Here is a 19615-nt window from a genome sequence, read left to right as displayed (position 1 = left end):
CAAAGCCAGAAACCTCTTAAGCCTGTGGGGAAAACAATAAATGTTTTACATCAGAGTTGAGGACAACAAGTTGCAATGAGTCAAATCCGAGAAGTTAAAATCACTTCCTCTTGCTCGGGCAACACTGCTGCAAAACAGTTGTGCCCTGCAGCACAATGGATTGCATGTGAGGGAGGATGACAAAGAGACACGAGCAGGAGCGAGGTTGAGCAACGGTTTGGAGCGCCAACACGTCAGTCAAGTTTGTTTTGAAATAAAGTGGGGGCAGGGATGGGATCACACACGACATAATAGGTGCTTGAAGTGTCAGGACTACTGCTATCCTTGTCTCATATTATGTGCTTCTGAAACTGTCTCTTTATAGAAAAAACACCCAGTCGCTCAAGAGAGGATGTGCTGTTAAATATACAAACAGCTAAATAGCTTTTTGCCTGTGGCCCTACTGCCTCTTTTAAAAATGGCAACAAGTCTGACCTAGGCTCCTATGAGGTAATTTATCTGTTGTTATTTTTAACTGTAAGGACTCAGCCCGTTCACGTGCCTTGTTTGCCAGAAGCAGCACCTCACTGCAGTCATGGAGATTATAAAACACGGTTAGCCAGAGATGTCCCGAAGCAGATTTACTTTATGGCTAAATTATACTGAAGATGAATTTAAATTCAACATGCCAATGAGATTAAAGCGCAGTTTATTTAGGAAATGCGTGTGTTGTAATTCAGACAAGATTAAGAAAAATGTGGTAAAATTTCATAGGCAAAATAGTTAAAATTGTGTATATATTCTTATTAATGCCTGAAAACCAGGTTAAATGTGCATTTGAAGGCAACACAAAGAGATCTGCTTCGGTCAAACAAAACATGCTTGGCTCGTGTCGACCGTTAGTGGCTTTTAAAAAGAAAAGAAAAAAGTTAGAGCACTGATAACATTTAAACAGGAAATAACACACAATTATACATTATAAAGTACAAGTAAATCTATATTTGTATAGATAAATATTTACCTTTTTATATATATATTTAGAAGAAGAAAAAAAAGCCAGGCGAGGCTTCCTCCTCAAATACAAAGAGTGGGAGAGAGAGAAAAGTGTTGACAAAAACAAATCCCGTGTCCTGAAAAAGTTTAGCAAGGTCTCTCAAAAATCTTCCCTTGGATGGTTATGAAAGATTAGAGCGGCTGTAACGCAGCAGGGACATCTTGCTGTTCGTGTCAAGCGAAAACAAAGACTTCCAACAAGCTAACTTTGTTGTAAACACATAACCCATATATATATACTTGTCAGAGGCAATGGAAAAAAAAACTCCAGAACATCTGATGCATTGTGGGTAAAGAAGTCCTCTTATTATTGCATTGCTGTGACTTGCTGAATAGGAAACAACATGTCCCAAAAACCTCTAGGTCTCCACGTGGCTTCTCTTTGTTTGCAAACAAACAGCAGGTTTTTAATGTAAGGAAAATTGAAAACAGGAAGCAAGAGGACGAAAAACTCGTAGAGAGATATTTTTTTAAAGCGATACTTTTACATACTTATTAGGATAGCTAATATCGCAACAATAAATACAAAAAAACATTGGCAAGCGTAATTTCTTTTTTTTACAGTATGCAAAAATGATACTCGAAGGACAATGTTATTACATATGTATTATACAGAGATAAACATAAATGTAAATGTAATAGTTTGTAATATGACTCTGACCACATGAATACAGGATGAAGCTGAGTGTGCCCCCTCCACCCCCCAGGTAAGAAGCGAGGAGTGACGGGTTGGGGATAAACAAAAACGTCTCCTCCCCCTTTTCCAGGTATGGGATATACTTCCTATCAAGGAGGAGTTTGATCTAAACAAAGCATGTCACAACTTCCTTATTCTGTTGCAAAATACCAAGAAGACCCAGTTACCCAGTCAACAACCAATACTACAATAAATACTGTTATATGAGTATTAAGAGAAACTGGACCCTCTTATAAATAATTACAATTTATTATTAATATCCATGTGTTTATGCCATATATAGGCCTATACATAAAAACATCCATCAACAAGAGTAAGAATCTTCCACATGTTTTCTACCAAAGGCACCTGTTGACCTTTATGATCAGAAAAAAAAATATCACATCAGCAGTCATGAAGAAGATTAAGTTATTCTGCAAAAACAAACAAATCAGCCTTCCTTGTGCATTTTAGATTTGTAATTACAGTTGTATGATAATAACAAAAATAAAAAGGCAAATATTATGTATTGTGATAAATCTGATTCACACAGATATAGAAAAGCTTCCAGTGAGCAGATGTGTGGAGTATACTGTGTATGCTGAAAGTTAGGCCATGCACATTGGTGTCAAGCAAACACTGGTTGTTGCAGGAAGTCACACTAACATAACCCAGTCACAGATAAATGTGTCCCTCTGCTGTTGAGCTATTGTAACAGTTACAAGTAAAATACAAGGTAACTCACCCCTCTTCTCGTTTCAGTGATCTGTGCACACATGCAGTTTTAGACTACAAGGATTCTGAATGCAAATAAAGTTAAGTGCTTTGTTTTTATAGTAATAAAACTACATCTTATTGACTGATTAATATTTTACTGCTTTACTATAATTAACCCTATCATATGGAACCAGTCTCATCAAAGTCTGTGCAATGTAGAACGAGTTTCTTAAAAAACAGAAAAGAGAGAATGAAATGAGATGTGTGATGAAGTAAATTTAATTTATTATGTTAAATAGGCAGGGCAGCAATCAAAGCTGTAACACTGAGGACATGTCTTCTGGAAGGTTTGGTATTCTAACAAGCTGAGAAAGAGGTTGTATTTAGACACAAATCACATCTGGTATTACATGCAAGTACATATTTTCTAAACTGACCCTCTTGGCATTCTTTGTTATGAAACTAGGTTTAGAAAAATGCGCATGGAAACATTTATATGCTAGGAAGACATATCCAACATGAACAAAAGAAAAAATTGGGATGGCTTGTCAAAAAACATAAAATAAAAAAAATGCCAGCTGGCACTGTACTCATGACTTCACAAAATCTAGCTTTATGCCCGTTATTATTTTGTTAGATGTTCATCTAGAAATATCACATTAACAAAAAAAACTATCACACAATATGACTGGAAAATAACTGGAGAGTTATTAAGAGTCCTTAGGATAAGCTGATCTGGTTGAGTCTCTTGTGACGATGCAGTAGCACCAACATTAATGTGTCAGCGATCTCCCTGTACCTCAGCCCATACAGGTAAGGAGCAAATGCCCTGGGCAGCAACATTAAAATACAACAGTTGACTGTGCTGATCCACACGTGAACATCCTGACTCATGCTTTTCTTTTGGAACATGAAGAGTTCCAGGGTAAAAACAAAGCCGGGGACAAAGTAGAGCAGGAGCAGAACTCCGTGGGCCAGCACAGTGACCCGTGCCCTGGAGAAGCGGTTGTGCCAGATTCCCTGCGTCCTTGTTACCATGTATAACCGAATGTAGCAGTATAAAATGAGTAGGGTACAGATAAGAGCGGCGACAAAGAAATAGAAGCAAATCCCACCTTCTTTGAGGAAGATGAAAGCCAGACAGTAAATCACTTTTTCATGAGGACTATCCTCCTTTACCTTCATCATGATCAATAAGGTGAAAGGGTACAAGGCTGACAGTATCCACACCCCAACCAGGAGGCAGCGGGTGTGGCAGGGTGTGAGAAAGTCATGGTAACGGAGGGGCCAGCGAACAGCAGCAAAGGTGTCGATCACCATGAGAGTTACTGTAAGGACAGCACAGCAGTAAGCAGTGACAACCATAGTTATAGCCAGCTCACAAGCAAGCCAAGGTATCTGAACTCCTAGAGAATTGATCATCACTGTGGCCAGGTTGAGGACAAGGAAGAGCATGTCTGCTATCAGGGTGTTGGCCACCAGCAGGTAGCGGGTCTCCTGACGCAAGGAGCGGGACAAAAAAATGCAGATCAGCAGAACTGGGTTGGCTAGCAAGGTAGCAAGAGTAATGATAGCAGTTGGGATGCAAAACAGTTCAAGGTTCCACTTCTTCATACTGTCTGCCCACTGATGTGTGTGGTTTAATATCATTTTTGATGATGTTGCTGTGTTTTTGAGTTATAGAAGAAACACAGATGGACGACGGAGTGTTTTATGGTGTGCTCTGTACTTCCTCTGGCAAAGTCCTGTGAAGAGGTAGAACAAACAAAAAACACATCATACATTACATCGAGCCTCTTTGAATCCTCATCCTAAAACATGTACAAGAACAGCACAGTGTGTATGTGCAGAGGATATTTTTAAATCTTTCATGGAACACAATAAAGTCTAGTTAAATTCTGCAAAAAAGCTCATATAACAAGAAACAAGCAGAAAAATAACAAATGAATTTTTAAAATATGGGTTTACTAGGTACTCAAATAATGATGCCCTTCTTGTGTCTGGGCAAGCTGGTGATATTTATAAAACTGTTATACATTGCTTTGAATGACTATGCTAACTACATCCATTGCCTTTATGGATGTCTTTTTCCAGCATTTCATAGTAAATATAAAACTATTTAGATGCAAACAATTAATAAAACTGAAACGTTATCTGAAATGCTGGTTCATCGCTGTCAGAATTTAAAAAAAAAAAAAACAAAAAAAAAAAACAGGAAGGAACTCTGTTCTTTGTATGTTACCAATAAAATCCTATGCAAAATTAAAAATTATTTAGGAATAACAGCAATGCCAAGACACAAATATCAGTTTCAGATTAAGAATTTGTGAATTTCAAACATCCTGTTGGACATCAGATTTAAAAATCTGATTATGAGTATGAAAAATATAAACATGATGGAAATTTCTATCACCTCCATAAATGTTTACTGGTATTCCACATAAATTGTCCTGCTCTTTTCAAATTCAAAGCCATTATATTTACTGGCAAAACATCGATTGATGAAAGATGATCTTACCTTATGTCTGGTGTGGGAAAAACCTGCCTGTGCTGCATAAATCAATGGTTGTTGTACAGCTTCTCTCACTCTGTGTTCTTATCGGATGCTTTGTTGACTCAGAGATAACATAGAGATGCAGAAAGCAGCCGCCACTTGGCTGTCACATAGTAACAGGGTGGAGCTTTTTATCCTCTTAAGTGCTCTTCATGCTTTTGTATTTACTGTATTTTCTCCCTGAATTTTTACATCTAAGGTTGTCTTAAAAACTCTGGCCTGACCTGACAAGATACAAGATGGTTTAGGTCAGAAGTTGCTGTAATGTGCAACAAGGGAACGTTGTAACAGTGGTAAGATTCCTTCATTTACTCCTTGTTCAAATAGTCTGTTAGCCTAAGCTCAAACTTGCGTCATCACACTGACAGCTTGGATAAACACTAAAATTATCCCCACATCTGAGATTTTATACAGTTTAAGAAAAATAGTGCATTAAACACAGTGATTTAATAGTTTATTGCCATTAATGGTCACTGATAAACTGCAACAACCACACAAAGCATTTTGCTGACCCTATCAAATATCTTTTACTTGATGCCTCCATGTCTTTCTGTTTTAGTAGTTTACAATTTCTTCTTTTTCTTCTTCCTATATCCACTTTTTCCTCCAGTCTCTTTTTCTTCCTCCTCCTCATCAGCTTCACTGTTATCATTATCATTACTATCAGCTTCAATTCTACCATGGTGCAACTCCTCCTCCCTACACTCTCTTGTCAGGAGTCTCTCAAACACATCATACTCCTCTGTTGATGCCTGGGCAACATGTGTGATGAAAGTGTCCCGCTCCACGTTAAGGATGCTGTCCAGTTTGGGGTTGACGATGGTTGTCTGTCCTTTCTTGTCTGGGGTTTGATACAGACCCCGCCGCTCCAGAAAACTGTGCCGACAGCGTACCTCATCAAGAGTAAAACGGAACAACCTGCTCTTCACCATCTCTGTCTGTTTGACACCCATTCGGAAGTAGACGTACTGTGGACAGATGAGGAAATTAACTGTTACAAATAAAAAGATGGGGGGAAAAAAAGCCAGGAGGAACAAATACAGAAATATATAACCTTACAAGAAATGTTCATAATAATAGTTGTTCTTCTGACATCAATGCACCAGGAAACGTAGCACAAAAAGCACAGAAATACTAATTGGAATGCATGACTAGCTACGCTGCTCATTCCACAGAAGCAGGATCCTTTTTGTTAAGGCAACTAATGAGGCATTTCATTCCAGTGTTGAACAACAACTGGTACTATAAAAGCAAAGAAATAATCAAAAACAGAACACAAATTCCCTTACTTTCTGCGCAAAGTTTATATTGGCTATAGATTATCAGTAGCAATGTAATCTGTTTACAGACTGAAAGCTGTATAAAACTTGATAAGAACCAATTTTGAATTAGAGACTGCAAGTGACACATAATGCTGAGCATTAACAAAAATTCATTCACTGGAAATGCCACCACCAGAGGGAGTACTAGCCCTGCGTATTTTAACCCTGATAAAATACACATTTCTAGTCAATTTATGGAAGTTATGTGGTTACAAAAAAAGCAGCTCAAAACAAAGGAAATATTCAATTTTTTGAAGTGAAGTGTGTATGAACACTACTGATACACAACGCAGTGCACAATGGAGACATTTATGGCTACATAAATGGAACACAGCTTGACAACTGCTGCATCAATGGCCATTATGTTTTGAGGAACTCAATAAATCTCAATCTATATTCCATGTAAACAACACTACCATGGGAACTGCTAACCAACTCACATACACGCGCGCACACACACACACACACACACATTTTATGCACATAAATGGCAAATTTAAATAATGAGTGAACTTTATACAGTATGTCATTGACGCTAGCAATCATACACTGAGGAATAAGATGTTTTGATCAATATTTTAGTAATTTAATTGCTTTTCTATGTTTAGTTTGGCCTTATTACTGCATTTAACCTTTTTTAATAGTTGGAAATATGAAGTTATTTTAATATCACAACCTCAACATTATCTATACATGTATTCAACTATTACATAACAAAAAGAAGGAAATGTGAAGTGCTTGCATTATTTTTTTGTTTGAATATTTTGAATGCATTTCTAAAATATGTCTAAAACCATGGTGCAGATATATACAATAATCTGGATGTATAACATTAACACAATGTTGCCTTGATGTTCATTGCTGAGTGGGTAATTATTCTGAATGTCCATAAAACTTGGTTCCTGACCTGAAACTTGTACTCCAGCTGGCCCAGGTCCTCCAGTACTACAGCTGGACAATCTCTGAGGATGTGTGTGACCTGCTGGACAGTAAACAGGCACTTCTCTCTCAGGAACAACACTACATTTTTTATAGACTTCACAGGTACAGTCAGAATCTTTGGGTAATGGACCACCATCCTCTGAAGGCTGCCTAAGAATGACATAAGGGAGAAACCATGTTTCATAAATTTGCTCCATACAATGTCTTTTTTTTTTTTTTTTTTTTTTGTCAAATCTTAAACACAGTTCTTCATTTATGTAATAAACTCACCTTCTACTAAACCTAGCTTCCGCAGGTTGCTTATGCGCTGCTGAAGCTGCCTTTCTGCAACACTATAAAGTTCTGGACATTTATCCAGCATTTTCAACACACTGGAGGGACTGAGCCCCAAAACGAACAGAACTGTGAGAGTTGACAAGGTCTGTTTGGCAGCGCTTCCCTGTCTGACCCGGGACGCTGTTTCAATGATTTGGTCTGCCTGGGAATCTGTAAATCCCATATCAATCAAAGAGAGCAGAGATAACTCGCTGACCGGTTGCTTGGAAAGAGGTGCAAGTTCAGAGCTGTGCTGCGATGTCACCTGGTCGATGGAAGAATAATAAAGTCTGCAATCGACGCAAAGAGACGGCTGGAGGAGTCTCCTAAGCTGGAGAGCGCTGAATACTGAAGAGGACGATGCTTTTCTCACAGTCCACCGGAAAATCTGTGGAAAGAAGTTATCCTTTCACACATGACTGTAGTTTTCTCTAAATTAAACAGATGTAATGTGAATGATCTTCATATGGCTATGATTAGCTTCAGTTAGCAGACACAGGGGCTGATTAAAGGTCTGGGAAGCTAGATGGCATTTTATACCTCTTACATTTTTTATTTAAATCAAGCGGCCTGCTGTTGCAACACTGAAATTTTTAAAACTGTTAAATGTTTAGAATAATTTACCTGATACATAGCAGGGGTACCCATGCTTGTCCGTTTCCAATTATGTTCCGTCTACAACAAAATCGTCCGAAGGTTCCGGTGTCTTTTGCACGAGATAGACGCCACTCTTGTTTTGCATTGTAGGCTTTTTAAGCAAATATTATACATTCATGGTTTTTTTTAAAAAAACCCCCAACTTTATTCCTTTTCCTTAACTTATATAAATGAGCAATATTAAAATGGTTTTCACATAAAATTGTGTTTATTTGTGCAACTTATGAAAACACAGACAATTGTTAAGCGCCTTGACCTCTCATTTTGAATAAAATTAACAAGCAAAACAATCCACAATTCAAGACCCCCCTAAACAAAACTCACTTGGTCAGACCAACTTCAGTAGTTATAATCAGATAAGAAAAAGCACCACACAGTTTAGTCAACAGTTCCAATCGTTTATTCACAGTAATTAAAACAAAATGTTTTTAATCACACACTGGTCTGTACTTGTTGACGTAACTCTTTCCCAATGGTTAGCTTTTTGTATGCAAGAACAATTTTGAATATCTGCAGTTGTCAAATAGACAAATCAACTGTTATATTTACTAACTTGGTCAGAAAAAACATTTCATTTGAAGCCAGTAAACACACTGGAATCAAGGTTTTCTGGCGAGAAATACAAGTAGAACTACACTAAGAATGTTTTTTTTAATAAGAAGCAAAAGCACTGTGTAGCCTTATTCAAAATACATTTTCACAGTCAACCCAAGGGGAACGTGTTTTGGTAGGATATTTATTAGTATATAAAAATAAATTTATATATATAAAATATTGTAAATATACTTACACTAAACTGAATAAAAATCTAAAAATATTTTCAAGATTAAAATTAAGAACAAAAAGGTTCTTAAAAAGAGGCCCTTCAACTTAAAAACTTTGGTCAGTTAAGTTTTCAAAGAATAAATAAAAAGCAATAAATGACAAATCAAATTGCAAAAAAAAAAAAAAAAAAAAGTCTCATTTGTTGACATTACATTTCTCAGAAATCTGTCAGGAGGCACACTGTCATGTTGTCTTACAGAGATGTTATTTAGGCATCAGATTTCTATTGTACTGACTAAAAAAAGCTTCCCTTTCACTAGTCTGCTATTTATTATCATTACAAGGCTGAAGACAAACGGCAGTGTGGACAGTTGGGATTCCTATTAAACTGTGCAAATTTAGTGTCTAATCTTCACAAAGGTACTTCTGAAGTTCATTTTCCAAGGCCACCATTGACAACCTCTCCTCCTCTTCATCCCCCTCCTCAGATAGAGTCTCATCTCCATCATTTGGGAACAAGCTTGGTCTGATGTATGCCTCAGGACTTGGTTGCTGATGTCGTGGCAAGCCTATTGGACAATGAAAGGGTCCAAAATACATGTAAAGAATAGCCAACTTTGTCAGTCTAACTTTGGTGCTTGGGAGTACTCACATAAGCTCTCTGATGCAGGGACCACCTCAGCCCAGCTGTAATCTACAAGAGAAATGGACTGGCTAATCCAGGACTGCAACAGCAGGTGATCTAAAGTCATCCTTCTCTTGGGATCAGGGTGAAGAAGCCCGCGCAACACAGCATGCAGCTCTAAGAGTGCAACAGAAAATTTTCTTAAGTAGAATGCCAAGAAAACGCTGTATACTACAGTCAAAGTCTCAAAATTCTGGTGAGGAAAAGTATACCTGCAGACAAAGGGAAGGGGGGCTTTAGTTTTGCTTCCAGGATCTCACTCACATCACAGAAGGGATTCTCACTGAACAGCAGTGTGTAGAGCAAAACCCCCAGAGACCACATCTCCAGCTCTGGACCCTCATAGCTAGGGAGAAAGCCAAAACCATCAAAATAAGTCCCAGAAAAAAAGTCAAAACAATGTCTTTATGTAGCCTTTCTAAGGTTACAGTTACTATATTCTTAAATGTCATACTGCTTCTGTAGACAATTGTTTACTGTTATCAGGGACTGTTGTCAAATTTACTGGGTTATAACAGCTTATAAAGATACTCTTGTAATTGAGCTTGCATATTTCCATTTTTTGGGGGTCTAGCCATCCCTTAGTTATGCAGCTACAAGCTTAGACTGCTGAGGGACGTCACCGTGACACACTGGGCACTTTCTTTTCATCTCTCTGCTCCTTATGTCTCATGTATATACATAAGACAGTATTTGGCATTATTAATGTATTTCTCCTCTTTCGGATGCCTGCCCTCCATGAGCTGGGCTCTGTTGGAGGATTTTTTTCTTCTTCCTGTTAAAGTTTTTTTTCCCCCTCTCTACTGCCACCTACTGCATGCTCACGTTGGGGGCCTGATTCAAACTCAATATTCGATGCAATCTGTTGGTTTTGTGTAACTAGGCTATTTTTATGAATTGGCTCAAATTGAGGTGTCTGTAAAGTGCACTGAGATGATATTGTTGTGAAGTGGCCCTATACAAATAAAGATGAATGGAATTGAATTAGCATCCGTTTTAAGAATAACTTCTGGCTTTAAGAAGGATAAAGGGGTAGACAGTCAATGAGGAAAAAGATTATAAAAGAAGTTTAAGTTTGTTGGCGTTTAGTATATTTCGGTACAACTATTCCATTTTAGGCATTTACATAGTGAAGACACATTTCAATGAGTCGTACTACCAAAATTTGATAAATGACTGTTATTAAGCCCTCTAGTGTGTTTGAGCTCAAACTAGAAAGCACTCAGAGAAAGCAGATAGAATTTAGCAAGAAACCCAGATGAAGACAATCTATTCAGTATCTTTGCCAATATTTCATCAAAACTAATGAGGACTTTTCACACTGTCAACAGTCGGACAGCTCTGTGTGCACATTCTTTATAGACCATCTGAGGGCATGAATGATTCAAACAAAGTACTTGACCAACTAATCAAATTGTTTTAAATATCTTTAAAATACACTCAGAGCTACACAGGTAAAACATTTTTTGTTTTACCAATGTTTTAACAAGAAAACCCTGACAAAATGATATATCACACTAAGTGGACATTTCTGAATTAACAAGGACAAAACATTTGCATAAATAACTTTTTTTCTTTTATCAAAATTATTTTGACAATGAGGTTAAGATAGCTCAGTTTTAACCTAAAATGCCCATAAAATTATAAAGAAGAATCATCTTCTTATTCACCGCTATTAAATACTCACGGATTTCCCTGAAGCACCTCTGGGGAGCAGTACTCCAGCGTGCCACAGAAATTGTAGAAGAGTTTCCCGGGAGCCAATATCGCAGCCGAACCAAAATCAATCAGTCGAATGTGAAAACACTTGTCAATGATGATGTTCTCATCTTTTATGTCCCTGTGAATGATGTTCTTGGTCCTCAGATAAAATACAGCTGCCACAATCTACAAAAACACATCAAGTTGAACAAGGAAAAAGAATACCGCGCTCATATACTCCCAGTCAAAAGTTTGGACACACTTTCCCATTAAAACCAATGAGAAAGTGTGTCCAAACTTTTGATTGGTAGTGTCTTACAGAACCCATTCTGTGGTCATCTGTATGTTATAAGGCCATACGCATACCTGCCTAAAGATGTAACTGGCCAGGGGTTCATCCAGGCGTGGCTGCATGTCTATGAATTCAAAAAGGTCCAGCCCATCTCCATGTTTCTCCATCACCATCTGGAAAAAACTTCCATTCTCAAACACCTCCAACACCTAGTGGTACACACACACACACACACACACACACACACACACACACACACACACACACACACACACACAGACACACACACAAATATACATGCTGAAGGGCATTATCAAAAAATGACTCTGAAACTCGACCTAAATGTTGTGAAGCAATAATTTAATTACCTTGACAATGTTATGGTGATGCACTCGTGTCAATATAGCAATCTCCTGGCTCACTCTTCCTAACATGGGGTCATCTATCCAGCATTCTCTTGCTATCCTGGCCTTGCTGATGAACTTCACAATCACCTGCAAATTTTCAGTTTGGAGAATGAGCCATGTTACAATAATCTTGCCCCTTTTAAAAAAAATCTCTTTTTATTTATTTATTTTTTTTAAGGTTTAATAAGAAACTACACCTATAAAGCATACTTCAGCATGTATAATTTTTCTTACTTCTTGTCCATCACAGCGTCTTATTGCCTTCCAGACAAAACCAAAAGCTCCTTTTCCCACAGCTTTCAATGGCTGGTACTCTTCTCTAAACTGACCGTCGCATGCTCGAGACTGATCAAGGTCCACGGTGGAGTGCAATACTTCCCCTTGGCTGGCCTCACCAATTTTCTGAATAAAAAAAAAAATCTGATGAAATCAAGACAGCCACTTTAATGTTCAAATAAAAAATTATAATTGCACCGTATTGACTTGGAGATCTTAACTGACCTCCCCGAGACTGACTCCTGATTGGTTATTTAGTGACTGATCTGTTTGCAACAACGTCCCATGTTTGCCAGACCGACTCATCCACACACAGAACATGAAGCTTCCATCGGGGAGTTTAGTCCTGCAGACATCACACTGGACATCTACAGATAGAAAAGACAAAACAAAATGCCACATTTGATTCTTGATGTCATGTTTATGATTTTTATTCTAAAAATGAGACCAGTAGTTAAGTCCAATACCAACCTACTCTTGTGCCATCTCTGTGGTATCCACTTCCGTCAAATTGTCCTTCCAGAATCAGTGGAGTGGATGAGGACAGGATGTGTCCATTCATCTTCTGCTTCTTAGGTGTTGATGTAGCTGGTGCGTCTGTCAGTGACTGAACCCCAGTGTTGATTTGGTGGCAGCACTCTTGGCTCTTTTCCTTATGAATTGTAGAGAGAGCTGCCCACTGATCTTGCTCACGGTGGTCCTTTTCTACCTCTTCAGTGGAGTTGTTCTTGGTCTTCACGGCAGTGTAGGCAGTTTCAGCAGACTTTGCTTCCTGGTCTGATGTCACCACACATGGCGAAGGAGTTCGCAGGAGCTCAGCTGTATCGCAGGATAACTGGGAGGACTGGTTCTCATCATTGAGCCCTCTAATGCTGAGCATCTCCATACTACCACTCAGATTGAGATCAGCTAAGGCACGAGTAACGATATCTCCATTGCTATCAATGTCCAGGAAGTCGCTGGGTGAGTCCACGATGTGTGCTGAAGGAGAACCCTCCATTTGAGCAGGATCAGGACCACCATGGCCAGCAAACCTCTCACAGAAGCCAGAGGAAGACCTAGAAGTTAGGGTTAAATGAACAAGTAACAAATCTGTTTAGAATAACACATCCAGGTGATACACTATTGCCAAAAAAAGCCCTTTTATTTATTTAGAGAGGGAACATTTTTATGGTGTGCATGAGCAGCCAGTGACAGAGATTTCATCAAGGATTAGGTTATTTTATCTTGCTTTTTAGTGGCTTTTTTGTGCTGCAGTGTAACTACTTAACATACAAACCATCTCCCCTTACCTGCTCTCCACTGAAATAACTTCAAAACTTGAGTTTTGGTGGACAAAGGCACATGTGTGATGGGTTTTGTGTTCATCAGGACAGACGCTACCTCCTGTGGCACCAGTATGTCCAGCAGGAGTATCTAAATAGTGGGAAAAAAAATGCAAAGTTGAAATATTTAGATTACCACTAAATATTTAGACATTCATTTTAAACTTTAACAAAATTCTATTCTTTGTGTTGAGAAATTTTAAACTTCTGTAAAGAAAAATAATTCTAACATACCAGGAATGATGTTGATTGCAGGTAGGTTATTTTTCTGAACCCCGTCGTTCAGCTGCTCTTCTCTGTTATGAAGTGACGATCCAGCTGGAACCAAACAACATGCACCTTCATCTAGAGGTTCCACCCAGGCAAATGTTTTGAGGAGGGCCTCGGTAGTATCTGCGCTATCCAGCTGGCTACTGCAGGGGGCTACTTGGGCTGCTTCCTCCATCAGCTCTGTAGTATCATTGGCCCTGATTAAAAGAGAGGATGTTTTATAAAAGATTTCTTTTACAGGATGAAACACTGAGTAAGACATTACTTTTTATTCATCTCTTTGTGATCACTTTAGGTGAATTTACAGTTTTCACTGAGTGTGCTTCAGCTGATACACCTCTAAGCTGATAAGGTGAGTAGTCAGGGGCAAAAATGTGTCGCGTGTGTAATTGTAAGTTGGCATAGTGAATATTAAGTTTGACAATGGAGCCACTTTGTGTTCAGATGTACAGCAAAGCACTTGCATGCAGTCTAATCCTATTAGTTGTCTTTATGCGGCTAAATAAGTTTGAGTATTTTAGAGTAAACAGATTTTGTTGAGTACCTATAATTTATCTACACAATTTTTTAGCATACAGATGTAGGATTTGACTATGGTGAGATATTGTGAGTTTGTTTCACTCTGGGAACATAAGCAAAGAGTAGCTTATATTACCAAGGAACAGCAAACTCATAGCATAGAGACTTCAGCTGGATGGTTTGCCATCTGCTGAAAGGGAGGTGATTCAGAGGAACATCAACACAACCAAGAAGATCATCAGCTTCCATCTTTATCTCTAGAAGATATGCACAAGTCCCACCACCTTAAAAGAGCCCATAAAATACATAAAGATGTAGCTTATAATGGGCACTTTGTTAGAACTGCTGGTTTCACGCTTACAGTTTATATGCAGTATGTTGTGTTTTTTTTTTTTTTTTTGCAAAGTTTGAGCTTTTTTTTTTTTATAAATGTGTTATCCTGCACTGAAAGGTTTGGCTTTCCATTTGGCTGTGCTATGTACAATAACAATAATCTATTTTATTTTATACATAATTAACAATAAGCTCACATTTTCCAACAAGCACATAGTACCTGCTAACTTACATAAGTACACGTGTTGAGGTAACTGCAGGAGGCGAGAGGGTAGACGGAGCACTGCCCTGCTTCTCCAGCCTAGTGCCAGTTCCAGTGAAGATTTTTCCTCTTGCTACTGAGGTCTTTCCCAGGACAGCCTGTTGTACCATCGCCATGTCTCCAGCCAGCAAAGAAGAAGGGTCTGAAATTAAGAGGACAAGAAAAATAATTTAACAATACACATTCAACTCAATAATCCTGTATAATATGATAAAACACAAACATACATGTGGAGAAAGATGGGACAAAGTCGCAGCAGTGCCACAACAGGAAGTCATTTTAAAATCAGAAATCCAAAAATCCCCGGACATATATGATGAATCATACTTTTCTATATTAGTGATATTGATTCAATTGTTTACATACAGATTGAAATACTCACCAGATTTCCCTGATATTTTGCATGAGACTGGACTACTACCAGTTCGTGCATGAGAATCCAGGAGGGGGCTGACCCTTCTGTCCGAGTCAGACATCCATTCATAGAAACCAGGCATCAGGAAAGTGACACTCTGTGACAAAAAAGCAGTTATAGAATTTAGATACGACATGGTCCTCACTCTAAGCAGCCTTGTTCAGCTGATTGTGCTGGCAAACCTGTCCCAACAGCTCATCCTTGGTGTAACCAAACAGACTGAGAGCCAGATGGTTATGAATGCTGAATATTGAACCATCGGGACGTAGGAGGAGAAGGCTGCTCATAGGAGCAAAAACCCAGACTGTTCCAGAGTATTCCAGAGAGGGGCTGGGGGAGACATTGATGCTATCCATTTTGATTTCTGTGAAAACCAGAAGAGAAATTCAACATGGGGATTATAATGTTATGTAGTGTTTTCAAGGGTCTCTGCTTTCAAATAAGTGTAGCTGTCCCAAAGGCCTGCTTCAAAATCTGATCAAATATTGAATTTCTATGTGCAAAAAAATGTCATGGTTGTACTACAAATAATCACAGTCAATCTACACTGCCCACCCCCCACCAAAAAAAAAAAAAAAAAAAAAAATGGATTCAACTGAGGAATTAGGTATGAACCTCCTATTGGATAATGGCTGCACGGGCAATTGACTTTCCAACTGATGCAATGAATAGCTTCTCATTTCTTAAAACAACCATGTAGAAAGACACATCCCATGGATGTGGAAATTAAATTATTTGGTTTAAGAAGAGTCAAATCATTGACATGCATCAACCAGAGAAGACATCTAAGGAGATGGTAAAAACAGCTAAAATTGGGTTAAGAACTGTCCATTATCATTAAAGCTGGAACTCAAGGGAGTGGAAATGAACAGCTGTGCAAAGAAAAGAAGACCACAAATCAGTAAGGCTAACTGGGGGAAAAGGCTTCAATTTGGCAGAAAGCATAAAGACTGGACTCTGGGTCAATGGAAGAGGATTGTGTGGCTTGATCAGTCCAGATTTACCCTGTTTCAGAGTGACGGGTGAATCAGAGTAGAAAAGAGGCAGATAAAGTAATGCAGCCATCATCCCTGGTGCCTCCTATAAAACTCAATAGAGGAAGTTTATGATCAGGGGTTGCTGAAGTTCATCAGGTCTAGGTTCAGCAACATTATGTCCCAAAGAATAAGGTCAGGTGACTACCTGAATATACAAAATAACAAAGTAATAATGAAATAATGAAATTATCAAATTAACTAAATGTTTTCTTCCCTTATGGCTCATAGAGCATGAAACCTAATTTTTACACATGCACTGGCCACCATAGAGTTCAGACAAAGCCCCGATTGAGAATCTTTGGGGTGTGCTGGAGAAGGTGGAAAGGAGAATCTTCTGACATTGCACAAGTTTATCAAAACAATACCACAGGGAATGTACGCTGTAACCAAAGCTGAAGGTGGTCCAAGAAAATATTAGTGTGCACCTTTTTTGGCAAAAACACTTCTATTGGCCAGGAAGTGTGGCGCATAGCAGGCAAACCTTCAATTTTTCAACCCCATTCTCTGAACTGAGGATACCATAAATCTCTAAAATTTATGAGTAAGCATACGCATCACTTTTTAAACAATTCTATTAATTTCACTGATTTTAATTGTATTTTTTGAGTTTTAGCCTGTGAACATGCTCAATATCAAGTTGTTTAGTGAGTTTTACAGCGCCGCAAAGAGAAACATGTACCAGCTATGTCTAAATAATATTGTGTATGTGTGTATATATATATATATATATATATATATATATATATATATATATATATATATATATAACCCACCTGATGATTGAGGTCGATCAAAGTGATCACGTAGTGAAACCCCTGTCTTGCTGAAAGACGACATCACAGAAAGTGTTGGCTGCTTGTGCTCTCTATTACAAATATCAAGACCATCCATTATGGTGTCACCACAGTTATTGTGGTGGTGTTGGGTTTTTCCACAAAGTGCTGCACCCTGAAGTTTCATACAGAGTGGGACTGATGCACCCCCTTTGCTCTTCCCACATACTCTCTGAATCTTCAGCATCTGAAATTTGGAAGAAAAAAAGTCAGAGATGACAGACCTTAAAATATTGAATATGTGCTAACAGTCAAGGTAAAGAACAGGGCTTGTCCTTAGCTGTGCAGAAAAGTTCCAGCTGCAAAGTGCACTTACTTTGGGCACCGCATGACTGAAAGGGATTTGTAAGGAAGGGATTAACTTCTTAACAGAAACTCCTTTTAAATCCTCATGATGGTGGTACCCATGAAGATGAGCAAATGCCTGGTCACAGGTTAGTATTTGCCCCTAGAAATTAAATAAAAATATTAAATATGCAATATTAACTCGAAAAAAAGATCAAGCACACGAGGATCACACTGCTAAATCTTTATGTACTTACATCTAGTGAAAAGGACAAAAAAGCTGATACCCTCTCTACACATTCCAACAAAATAAGCCACAGGTCTTCATTTGGTGACTGTCTGTGGGTACACACTGATACTGGAACCTCTCCTGATAATGTCACAGCATCCACCTACATAAGAAGAACCTATAAATACACAACCCTACAAAAACAAATCCTTGCAGCAAAAGTTAAAGTAAAGGTAAAAACAGAATAACAAATTCCATGTATAGGGTATTTCATACCACTTTTCCAGACACAGCAGCAACAGATCCATCTCCAACAAGAAAATCTTCTTCCATTGCCTGTTCAAGGACCTGACTGGTTTTCTTTAATACAGAAGACAGCTTCTTTCCAATCAGTTCCTTAGTGGAGCACTCAAAGAGTTTGCTTGCCTGCTCATTTGCTGACAAAATCTGACAAAACAAAAAAAAACCCAAGACAAAACCAGTTTACAGCTGACAACAGTACAGTTCAACCAGCACTTTTAAACAATCACTGCTCACTGCAAATGGACACAACAAAAGCACAGACAGTACCTCTCTGGTTTTATGGGAGACAGTAAGAATGACTTTGTTTGGGCTGAGGGCAGATGGATATCCTGACACAGCAAAATCTTCAGAGATAAGGACACCGAAAAGACTCTCCTCCGTTTCTGACTGGGTTGATGGGAGTGGCAGGGAGTCAGCAGAAACTTGAGAGCCGGGTAGTAAACTGAAGTTTCGGGCTGCAATGGAGATGCAAACATCTGAGTCATTTAAGCATAAATGGGAGATTTATAAAAGTGAATTCTCCCACTCTTATAAGTAGCACAGCAACAATTACACAACATTGAACTTATCTAATGCAAGGATATTTCTTCACATAACCAGTTCTGGCAAATAAGCATGTCCAAACTTATTTATCTATTTTAGATAAGACATATTAAGGACATAGGCACTAGTGTTGTTAAGGACATTTAAAAAAAAAAAAAAAATTATTATTAATGATCTGGAGTAGTCTTTAACTGGTTTATTTTATTTTATACATACTCATTCATTCATTCATTCATTCATTTTTCTGAACCGATTAATCCAATTCAGGGTCGCGGGGAAGCTGGAGCTTATCCCAGCTGGCTTTGGGCGACAGGCAGGGTACACCCTGGACAGCTCGCCAGTCTATCGCAGGGCCACACAGAGACAAACAACCACTCACACTCACTCCTATGGGCAATTTAGAGTAACCAATTAACCTAACATGCATGTCTTTGGATTTTGTACATACAGTTAAACAAAATTAAAACAAGAATATTTATAATTTTACGCTTACCTGTAAAGAAACCAGGACAATTACAAGGTAACAGGCTTTTCTTGTATGTCGGCCTCTGGCTGCATGGATATGATTTATTAAGGTCAAAGTCATCTTCCAAGGAATCGGAGGAGAGGTCTGGCAAAATACAAAAAGTCCGTCCTTTGTCTCTGAGGCTTTGGTTTGCAGAAATTCGAGCCTCGGTCGATAGTGACATTGTGCTTTACCACCTGGCACTGATGCTTCACTGAGCTAAACATAGACGAAAAAATGCAAGGACTTAGAAAGAAATGCTTAAATATGACGGGACAAATGAGAAATGTCTACAAACAGAAAATGTTTTATTGATTACATTCGAGTAGCTCAATTAGTTGCGCTTAGTTAAAGAAACACTCACCTCAAACTTCTAGTAATCCTTATTTCTTAAACGATAGGACAGATTCAGACA

General features: G+C 38.4%; 3 protein-coding genes across 3 annotated transcripts; all 3 read right to left on the bottom strand.

Moving 5' to 3' along the window:
* Positions 1–3145: 3145 nt before the first annotated feature.
* LOC306758490 (putative G-protein coupled receptor 148) lies at positions 3146–4124 on the bottom strand (the record flags this gene model as incomplete). Its single annotated transcript, XM_079243817.1, has 1 exon — positions 3146–4124. The coding sequence occupies exon 1, from the start codon at positions 4073–4075 to the stop codon at positions 3146–3148; it is 930 nt and encodes a 309-aa protein (XP_079099943.1). The 5' UTR covers positions 4076–4124.
* Positions 4125–5491: 1367 nt separating this feature from the next.
* On the bottom strand, positions 5492–8215 carry mterf4 (mitochondrial transcription termination factor 4). The gene is made up of 4 exons (XM_079244085.1): positions 8183–8215; positions 7514–7946; positions 7209–7393; positions 5492–5947 (listed from the first exon to the last, which is right to left on the bottom strand). Exons 1-4 carry the CDS (start codon positions 8204–8206, stop codon positions 5543–5545), a joined length of 1047 nt encoding a protein of 348 aa, XP_079100211.1. The 5' UTR covers positions 8207–8215; the 3' UTR covers positions 5492–5542.
* A 1170-nt stretch (positions 8216–9385) lies between these two features.
* Positions 9386–19384, bottom strand: pask (PAS domain containing serine/threonine kinase; the record flags this gene model as incomplete). Its single annotated transcript, XM_079243816.1, has 20 exons — positions 9386–9549; positions 9633–9782; positions 9878–10011; positions 11353–11552; positions 11733–11867; positions 12027–12152; positions 12300–12467; positions 12567–12709; positions 12813–13399; positions 13634–13757; positions 13901–14133; positions 15021–15192; positions 15433–15562; positions 15648–15829; positions 17276–17522; positions 17652–17783; positions 17878–18012; positions 18126–18296; positions 18420–18607; positions 19189–19384. The coding sequence occupies 20 exons, from the start codon at positions 19382–19384 to the stop codon at positions 9386–9388; spliced, it is 3717 nt and encodes a 1238-aa protein (XP_079099942.1).
* Between the last annotated feature and the right edge of the window lie 231 nt (positions 19385–19615).

Source organism: Telmatherina bonti, assembly GCF_933228915.1.
Source record: "Telmatherina bonti genome assembly, chromosome: 7".
Classification (NCBI taxonomy): Eukaryota; Metazoa; Chordata; class Actinopteri; order Atheriniformes; family Telmatherinidae; genus Telmatherina; species Telmatherina bonti.
Note: the sequence above shows the minus strand (reverse complement) of the source record. Positions and strands in the feature narration are given on the sequence as shown.

What these genes read in the sequence shown, in the direction of transcription:
- mterf4 (XM_079244085.1), bottom strand. Translation starts at nt 8,206, where the DNA reads ATGGGTACCCCTGCTATGTATCAG. An exon ending in GTACCCCTGCTATGTATCAG is followed by an intron (nt 7,947 to 8,182) that starts GTAAATTATTCT and finishes TTCTTTCCACAG; the next exon opens with ATTTTCCGGTGGACTGTGAG. An exon ending in AGCTGGAGTACAAGTTTCAG is followed by an intron (nt 5,948 to 7,208) that starts GTCAGGAACCAA and finishes ATCTGTCCACAG; the next exon opens with TACGTCTACTTCCGAATGGG.